This window comes from Seriola lalandi, unplaced genomic scaffold, assembly GCF_002814215.2.
Source record: "Seriola lalandi dorsalis isolate HSWRI2012SDOR001 ecotype SW California unplaced genomic scaffold, Sedor1 jcf7180002054325, whole genome shotgun sequence".
Classification (NCBI taxonomy): Eukaryota; Metazoa; Chordata; class Actinopteri; order Carangiformes; family Carangidae; genus Seriola; species Seriola lalandi.
In genome coordinates, this window is record NW_019524878.1 from 213,729 (window position 1) to 224,181 (window position 10,453).

The window sequence follows — 10,453 nt, forward strand, 5'->3', positions numbered from 1 at the left end:
CGCTGCTCCAAACTGTAGGACTGAAACTTTTGATGAGGCAGCTTTTAGCTTTCATGATCCAAGCCGCTGGAACAGTCCAGTCCTGAGGACCAGAGAGCAGCTAGAAGAGCTAAACTCAGATATTATTTTAAACAATAAAATAGCATCTATGTAAAGATATAGTGGACTAATGGTGTCCTGAGAATGAAGACCAAAGCACAGGCTTGTGCACATCGGCCGGTGGACTGTCAAAACATCCATAAAGTTTTGGAAGTTTATACCGGCTCTATAAGCCTCTTATCTACCTGTCATTCTTGCGGGCTGGTCCCAGGAGTTAAGTCCATGGCTGAATTTTTTCCAAGTCCGACCTTGGAAGTGCAATAAATAAACCAATTGATAATTTTTTTGCCGTTCTTTTGTATTGAAGCAACATCAAGAAAGACAAATTACTCAGAAAAGTAATACAGATCCATGAAAACGACAGACAGTCAAAGACAGATTGGTGCAGTTCCCAAAAGAACGTCTTGGAGGCCAACAAATCCCATGAAAAGCCTCAAATCTGCAATGAATTGATCCTTCAAGCAAGTATTGTGTTCTTCCTCTTTGCCAAAAGTTTTTTTTTTTTAAGTCATACTATATATACTGCCTACCTGCTATAAATGCAAGATCATAAACTTAAATGGTATAAAGACAAAAAAATAGTTTAGGTCACCACAAAGTGAGAAATCATGTAAATATTATAGAAAATATGACCTTTTTGGGAATTATAATCGGTTACAGATTTCCTACAAGTTCCTACAGGTGCTTGGATAGCTTCAGTAAAGAAGTGACAGTAACTGAGGGAGAAAGAGATAGAGAATGATGTACTTCTCAGGGGACATTGGGATTCATAGTTGGCACCTAACCCCTAGACCACCAGGGTGACAATCTTGTTTCCAGCAGCAGCAGACTGAACAAGATTTGATGAACCTGCTGTTTGCGACCTGTTCGGCACAAAACAGCAGCAACTAGCTGAGAAGCCACTGGAGTCAAAACAGAGCTAAACTGGCTGTTGGGATAACATCCATCAGGTGAATGCTAATGTTGCCTCGAGTCTGTTGGATGTGGACGAGCATTTAGCTGTTTAGCTTAAAAGCTTCACATTCTTCATCTCTGTAGAGGCCAAAAATCATCAATTCATAGAAAGTTTTCAGAAGTGCTTTCCAGTTCCATCACTTTACCTGGAAGCCGAGCAGAATACAGAGGTACCATGGCGGCCTGTCGTTGAGGGAGTAAACCAAATCACCACCTTTGTCCACAGGCTCCTCCAGGGCCTCTGTGTGTGGCTCCCCAATGTCCACTGTCAGCTCTGGCTGTTCATCACTGTCTTTGCCCTTGGAAAGAAGCATAGCAAAGACAAACAAGTCATTAATTCACCAATGTCATTTATCCAAGTAACATTAAATAAAAAACAATATTTTTCCCACTTTAATTCCACACAGACTATTTGGACACTGACTCCCAGGGCTAAATTTTCTGTCAACACAAACATACCTTGAGCCAGTCAATCACTGTTGCATACCAGAGACACTCACCAAGCCAAAGGTAATGGTTCTTAATATTTTGGTTTTTCTTTGAAACGGAGGGTACGGAGAGCCTTCTATCTTCACTGTAATCTAGAGCTGTTGGTTTAGTTTAGTTCAGATGACAGACATAAATACTAAACATACGCAATACTGTGAGTTATGGTGGGTGGAACATCTATGTGGGTGATAGTGGAGGGAAGGTAGGGTGAACAACATACCGTTCCCAAATCGTATCAAGATGCTGTTGTTGAAGGTGCTTAGAGCTGAATTGCTCTGTTGTTTCTCCCACACAACATGTCTGCAAAAGATTCTCAATCATCCAAGTCATGGTCATCCAAAAACTTTCCCCAGGTCATCCAAGAAAAGTTTACCCAAGTCTCCCACCACTCAGTCCGAACTGAAGAAACGTCTTCAACTAAGCCCAGTTGCCCTCAATCCTACAAATTTAACCTTTTACAGCCAAATTCGTTGTTTTTGAAGAAAAGAAATTCATGCACTTTTTGTGATTTATGTTGCACTATAACATTATTACTCTGTGCTGTGACTTTCAGAGATGACACTGTCCTTCTAATTGTGTTTAATCAAGATGCAATGACTTTGATTTAGGACTGAGGTTGGATTTGCAGCCAGAGTCAGCATATAAATATGAAATATAATTCCATTTGCTTGCATTGTTTGATGCTAGACTGAAATAAGAGAACTTAAAAGTATATATTTCTGTATTGTTTTCATTATATGTTTGGTTTGGCATGTGTCTGTACAGGTATGAAAGTGTCATACAGGTAATAATTGAGAAGACTTAAAGTAAGTTATAAGCATTTATCCCTAAATTTAGCTACAGCACTATCAGATAGACATCTAGTGTGGGAATTTATGACCAATGGCATGTAATCCAGTAATAGGAATTCAAAAGTTATTTAGCAATGTTCCGATAAAAGAGGATTCTGTTGAAAGACTATTGAATGTTCCACTTCAGTGCCATGTGCTAGAACAAGATCAAGGGTGTGATTAAACTGAAAGTGACAGCCGCTTAAAAAACGGGTGTAACATTTCAATATCATGGGCTTTGCCAGTGAAAATTGGCGCAGTCTGATCTCAACAAATTCAACTGGAGGAGCTGGGTAATCTGGCGGGTTTTTTATACAATGACTGAACACCAAAGTCTGGGATTTTCAATTGGTTAACACTGCTGTTCCCAACCTTTTTCAACTCGTGGCACACTTGGAAATCTCAAAAATGTTGGCAGCCCACATCCAACCCCTTAACAATATAGAGGCCAATAATGCCTTCTCCGAGCACTTTTTATTAACGACTGAACATTCAGGACTGAACTGAAAGCAGGGGAAACATGTTGGAAGCTTTTTCTTTTTTCTTTGTTTGGGGAGAGATCACTTGTCTATTCAACATCTGTCTCTTGGCTCTCTTTCCTTTTAAATCTTCATGTTGCTAACCAACCAACCATTTTGATACTCCAGTTTTTGCCATGGATGTAATCTTTTAGTGCACAATCAGACTGAAATAGTAAATAAGTATACGATGTGTTCAGGCAAGAACATAAAAAAAATCATTGCCTTATCACAGTGATAGATCTTAATACAACCAAAATTGTATTGTTTTGCAAATGATTAATCAGCCCACCTTCAATACCTTCGTAGCCCACAGGCTGGGAACTACTGAGTTAACAAAAAGTTGTGATTGCAGCACCTGGGAAAGCTGGCTTCTATTGTACCAACCCCTTCTTAGTTCACACTCAGTTCCATGACTGGTCCATGCTCAAACTGTGGGGATTTATTTCGCCATTCAACAAAACAGCCTCTTCCCTGACGCTGTGGCCTCCCTACATCACCTGCCTGCTCCAGTAATCCAGTGAACGAATTTTGTTACACGCTTCTTATATATTTGTGCTTGTCATTGTGCAGCTGTGATTTAGAGTGAGCTGCCTCCTGTTGATTGTTATTGTTTTAAGAATCAGGGGCAACCTGCTATAAATGACCACCCAACTGAGCAAGGTCTAGTTGAAACCACATGTGCATGTGTGTTTACTGTCTGAGCCCATTTGTATGACTGTGTCCATTTGAGTAATGGGACACTAAATCAGTTGTACAGCTTCTAGGAAAAGGGGTAGTTGGTCCACTTTTATTTTTGTTTACTTTATGGTCAGTGCAGGAAGCCACCTTTTGCCTTTGTCAAAACTTTAAGTGAGTGTACATCCTCGGTCGTATGCAGGTTTAAGAAGCAGAGAAGCTTTACTGAGATCTGGACCTTTGTGGCCTTATCTTTTGCATGAACTATGTCTTGAATACGACGCAGACAGCGCCAGGGGTTGGGTTCCAATTGGGGTGAGAAAAGTGTGAACAAGCATTTTACATCAAAGTGTCCACCCCATAACATATGGTATGTTAACTCCCTCACCATTCATATTGTCAGAGGCAAAGTCATTAACCTTTACTAGACTCCTATTTACTCTCACAAATACCACGAGAAACTTGAAACCAGAGATCTTATTTGTATTCCTCTATTTTCTCTCTTTCCTTCTTTGCCATTTAAATCATTGCGGTGACATAAACACGTGGTAAATCATAGAAGTGAGAGAATAATACAAAAATCAAGTGTGGTGCTCTGTTATGTAACACAGATGGCTTTCTTCCAATTATCCAAAGACAGTTAAAGCATGTCAGGTGGTTCAGTACGGAGAGAAACAAATTTTGCAAATATACAGCAGGACTCAGACTTTTGAACCCCGCTGTGTATAATGATTTATAAACAAATTACAGTAGATAAACAATGTCCATGTGCACACAGAGGTCAGGAGAAAGACATTAAATCTTCAAAACACACATCTGAGGCTACTATTGAAACGTAGTTCTCTCTATAGGTTAGAGACTATGTATGTAGTAATAGGTGTCTATGTGTTTTTCATCCCTGTGATGGACCGGCGGCCTGCTCTGTCCAGGGTGTTTTTTTTACAGCATCCTTTGGGAAAAGGTGATTGCTGATGATGACGGATGTCAGTGTGATTTGCATTAATAACTATTAAGGTGATCCTTAAGGGTCACCTGATATGTGAGACAAGGGGCTTTCTTCAAATGCAAAGAGGTCAACTCCCTCTTTAAACAGGCCACACGGGACAGATCAGTTTTTTTGTGGGCTTGTATAAACCTTTTGAGGATGTGCCTGTTTGAAGTGCAAGTATGCCTTGCCTTTGGTGGTTACAAACAGTAAAGGCCCCCCGGTAATGCCACAGCAGCCTATACTAATCATTAACACAGGAAAACAAAGTCTTGTCCAAGGTTTCTTTTCAGCAGCTCTCAGTTGTAATAACTTCATGAGCTTCTGTAAATTATAAAATTCTAACTAGTAGAGATTGAATTCAACCTCTTCTGCCCTCAGATTTATCTTCAAACACAAGAACCTGAATTCTTCTTAAAGCTGATCTCCTGGTCAAACTGAGCAATCAGGGGTCTTGGTAAGAGACAACTTCATACTTAATATACAGGAAAAGGGACACGATAAAAAAATAAAAAAATAAAAAAATAAAACGTCTTACCCAAACGTAGTTGTGCGTGCATACAATTTTAATTAAATTTAAGACATTTATACAGTTATTCACTGTATATCACCCAGTAAAATACTAAAAATCCTCTTCCAGTAAATAACTGTAATTTCCATTGCATCATGGGATTTTTTGGTGACGTAATACGCATACAGTGATTTACTGTATTTTTTTCAAATTGCGGTATGTTACTGTATTTCTTTCGCGCCCATTCACCGTTTTTTTCTTCTTTTTCTCATTAATTGTTTTATTTCCGTATCATTTTATTTTACATTTAGAGTGACAGACTAACTAGGGAACCTAATGGGAACCACACATATTTTTTCGGGGAGGGAGCGCAGGAGGACGGTCACACACACTAAAAGTTCCGGGCAACACATTCACCTGTGCCGGTGTTTAAGAAGTCTTTTCTCCGTAAGAGACACAGACCAGTAAGTATACTACAAAAATAAGAAATAAATAAATAAGAATACATATATATTGACAGTAATTACGCTTGTGAGGTCTGTGCACCAGAATTTAAGATCGTTTAAAACTTACTCTGTGCACCCGAATTTAAGCTAGCTTAATATTTACACTTTTTTTTTTTAGCTTTAGTTGTAGTTTTTTAGCTTTAGTTGGAATAAAGGCTAAAGACTAACACTGGCTAGCTAAAGATTATCATTAACCTTACAATGTCATATTTTTTTAAAGTGGATATTTTTTTGTGAGAGTGATTGCTGTACAGTACAAGCAGCAAAGATTTTCTTTTTCAAAGCTTAACGAGTGGTAGACAGAAACAAGACAGAGATCTTTTTTTGGTCCAAAGTCAATTCATATCCCTTTTGTGTTTTGTATGTAAGTATTATCCGTGGAAAAAAATTAAAATAAAACGATGTATAACTGTAAAGTTTGTAGCCACTGCACGGCCAGCTTTAAAACCTTTTGTGCCCATGCAAAAAAAGCCATAGAAATTTGGCTAACCATAGGTCTTACCATGACATAGAAGAGTGTCCTGGAAATTTCAGGATATTTTCTACATTAAAGACTCACATGCACAGAAATCACTTCCCTGCTGTGTCACAGAGACGAGATGTGCATCAGCATAGTGGTAACCTCAAATGCAGTGTTCAAGGAGACAATAGTTTTTCCTTGCCGTGCATTCATTTGAGATTACACATACGCAATGGCAAAAAAGTCACTTGTCCTTTTGAGGGATGCTCACAATATTTTAGAGTGAGGTCATCCTTTGCTACACATATATCTAGGAAACACAGGCAGTCATTTGTTGAGCTGCCACATGCACCACAAGACACTGACAAGTTCAACACATTGAAGACCAAGATGAGACTGTCAATTCATCTCTTGATAATAATGATATTAACCCAGATTTGAACCCTGAAACATTTTCAAACTTCCGGGCCTCTGATCTGTAAACTGTATATACTATGAGTAACCTAAACTTGCAAATATCTGTTAATGTATTCCTTATCCTTTCCTTATCTTCAGTGAACGGAATAATACCGTCGACACCGATGTTAACTGCTTGCCAAATGAACAGACTGCGCCCTGCTTATCCTTGGAAGTGACAGACGGACATGAGGACCTCACACCTCCTCGTACTGAACCCCACAATCCTTGATTATCTATGACAAAAACACAGAACTCATGGATCAGCCAGTTCAAGATTCCTTGGGACAAGATGCCTGCTTCACTCTCACAGGCAATATTTAGAGGGCAAAGTAGACGGCTATGGCCACATAAATTGGAAGCCAAAATGTCTCCCAGAAGGAGAGACAACGGTCTCTTTAGAGGACAGAAGAACAAATATGGCAGCTATATTTCAGTCTGCTGGCCCCAGAGCTGCAGACATGCCAGATATTGACAATTCAATGAGTTTCAGATACATTTATCAATGACGCATCATAAATACCTGCCTTCCTCACGGTATCAGTGTGATTGAGGAGCAATGGCCTTTCCTCTTTACAAAAAGAGGACTCTACGCCCGTTTCAAAACTCTCACAGGTATTGATATCTGTGATCTAGGAAGGAGGAAGGGGAAGAAGACCATATCCTTCTTCCAAAGGCAGGCTCAGGACAGAGACGTTCAAGATCTTCTACGGGACATTGAGAGCGACACAACAGCCACGCAGCAGAACCGGACCAGCATAAACGTAAGTAGGCAAATAGTTTTGTGAATTACCTGAAACGTGTATTTGGTCATTTTGAGGCTGTATTTGAAACATGTTGTAATCCAGGGCTTTTTTGTGTTTTAAAGACAACTGCAGCAAAGGGCATCCATTGAGAAAGACATGACCCTGCCAGCCACCCCTAGACTGATAATGCTTGGTAAGAGAGGACTTTCCTATTATTATGCAAAAGGTTAGTGTTAGTAATAATTGTGTTATTTAAGCTAGGAGAATCAGAGTTTGACTTCAGAGCAGCCATGACATTGGAATCATCTAGCAAAATTAAATTTAAGGAATCCCTGTAAAAATTGGTCATGAATCAGCAATTTAAATATTTTCAGAATCATACTTTCAGGGTTTTTCTGTGCATTTAAGGCCTTAGGTTGAACCACAGACGAAGAAAAAGCAAAAAAACGTGTTTGAAGCGCAATGTACTTTTTTGAGATATTAGTGTAGTTTTTTCCTTTCAGCGGGGAGTCTGTCCAGAGACCGCTGTGATAATTATAACATTCAGAGAGCGCAGATTTTGGAAAAAAAGGTTAATGCTACAGTCATATACCCTTACAGGAAGTTATCTGCTGTGATCTAAGACATGTCTTTTATGTTATTCATTATTGCATCCGTCCGGTGCGCAGTCACCCCTTTGTTTTTTGGGAAATATTTGCTTTAGAACGTGCTGTGTGATATTACACCTGTGTGTAGAAATAAAAGGACATTGAGTCCTTATAAAATGTTCAGAAAGATGCTCAGGGAGAAGGGAAGAGAAGTTTCCACTGTAGGAAAGTGTTTTTTTCTCCCAGTTGGACCCTATTACTTTTACAGCTTTCTCCAGCGTTTCAATTTTTTTTTTTAACCCCTTCCACATCCTTCTGTCACCTCAGTGTTTTTTAATTGAAAACAATGTTTTGGACTGTTGCAAAGAAACAGAGTTGATCACGATGGTCTAGCTGTAAATTCCCAGGTGGCTGATTGAAGCAAAGCGTGTCCACATCATCTGGATCAACCTTGAGTCCATAACAAAAGCTCGAACAGACGTTGGACCTGACACAAATTTTCAATTGCTAACGCCACACACTATATATCATGTCATTAAATAGCTTGTGATAAATCAGCAGGATTCAGCAGCTGCCTCACCCGACTGATGTAGGGCATGTCTCCGGGGTTATCAGGTCATCTCCCCTCGGAATTTGATTCACTTTAGATTGATATGAGGCTCAGTGGTTATTTCCAGCATCTGAGAACCCTTTAACCCCCAGCTACACTATTTCACAGACAAACCTTTAAAGATGTGTGCATAGTTTCCAGCATTCGTCAGCGTCAGTTCTTACAGGTCTTTGACAATAGGCTCATGATGCATATATTTATTTTTTATTTTTCTTAACAAAAAGTAAAAGTCATGGAATCTTAAATCCTATATTTAATCTAAATCTTTGACTCATTCAGCAGCCGAACACACCGGTGTTCTTTCTACACTGGAAATCCCGTAATGTTTTGATAGTTTGCTCCAACATTGTTGCTGAAGGTCCCATAAATGTGTTGCACTTGCATGTTCTGTCCAGTTCATTCCAAACCAGCTCCATGCGGTTTAAGAGTGGCGACTGTGCTGGTCCTCCATCATGTGAAGCCAACGTCTGGTTATTTTCTTCCGATACTTTGGCTCATTATTTTGCTGTAGGATGAACCTCTGACCAACCAGTGTGTCTTCCTTCCTTTTCTTACTTGTCTTTTTCTCACCATTATGACAGCAGCATACGCTCATACTTCCTGCAGCACAGTGTTGTCCAAATAATGCATCAGAGGATGTAGTAGCACAGTTTGTTCAAACACTCCCTTTGTATAGACAGAGGATTTGGTGTTTGCATTAACTTTTAAGTTTTTATTTACTTAAATAGCTGTATTTTTTTTCCCAGAAAAAGGTCTGTGAACAGGATTTTTCAGTTGTTTTTTTTTCTCAAAACTAATAAAAACACCAATAAAAAAAAATGTGGGTGCCTTTGACCAGTAGTGTATGTGTAAACACGTATGTATCAAAACCATTACCTATCCGACTTCAGTTTTCAGGATTACATATTTCCTATCCTAACTTTTGCATGTACAGTACATTGTGGGACGTCCCATGTGACCCATTAGATATCTTCAAATGCAAAGAGGTCAGCTCCTTCTTAACACAGTCCACATGCGGCAGATCAGATTCCAAAGCGTACAAACTCTCTTGAGGATGTGTCTGTTTGAAGTGCAAGTCAGGGGATGACACCAGTGCTCCAACTGTGACAGCTATTCAGAGGTGGGGGGATATTACATGGTGACATATGAGATGACTGATGGAAAAAAGACTGAAGTTTACCATTTTTAAGTCAAGCAACAGCTCAGATTATATCCTCCTCAATCATAATGAGGAAAAATGATATTGATACTTAGAATTATTTCATCCAGATTGAGGAGCTTTGTCTTTACAATAGCTACAGCCCAACCCTACATTACAAACACACTAGAGCACAAGTGGGGATGTAGATAAAGAAGCCCATATTAAACAAGTCGCTACTGTGTCATGTAGCCCACAGTCAGTGATATAAAGCTGTCAGAGGCTACTTTTTTTTTTTTTTTTTTTAAAGTATATTTTTTTGGGGCTTTTTATGCCTTTATTTGATAGTATAGTGGAGAGAGACAGGAAACAGGGAGGCAGAGAGGGGGAATGACATGCAGCTTTTGATATTATACAATAAAATAAATTGTAATCCCATAAGGATCAGGAATCCATAACCAGAACCATCAGCCCACACTCAATTTGAACCCTGGATGAAACAGGGTAAAGACGCTGGTTATATTTGTACTATATGTCTCAGACTTTTTTGGGCCCCTGAGGCCAATTTATTGTTTATTAAATTTACATGTTACTGGCAAATATTAAACCATAACAACTAGCATATGACATATTTTCCTGCACTTTTAAATCCAGGGGTGGAAGTAACAAAATACTCTCATTACTGAAAAGTCATTTTTTGGTGTACTTCTAAATCTGTAACTTACTCGTACTTAAGTATTTCTTAACTCCAGTATCTTAAAGTCAGACTCAGAACTGACTAAAAACAAAAGTCACATGATGAAGTTATGATTAACTGTTTGAGAACGCAACAAAGAGTCAAATCAGCAGCTGTAGCATAGAAGAAGTTGCTGCTGGATGGATCAGC

The 10,453-nt window shown here is 39.1% G+C and overlaps 1 protein-coding gene across 1 annotated transcript in view; it reads right to left on the minus strand.

Moving 5' to 3' along the window:
- The window catches only part of LOC111655562 (solute carrier family 23 member 1), a 46,442-nt gene that overhangs the window by 28,493 nt on the left and 7,496 nt on the right, over positions 1–10,453 (minus strand). The window contains exon 2 of the mRNA XM_023407013.2: positions 1,200–1,352. Within this exon, the coding sequence (XP_023262781.1) occupies positions 1,200–1,352 (153 nt within the window). The remainder of the gene's footprint in view (positions 1–1,199; positions 1,353–10,453) is intronic.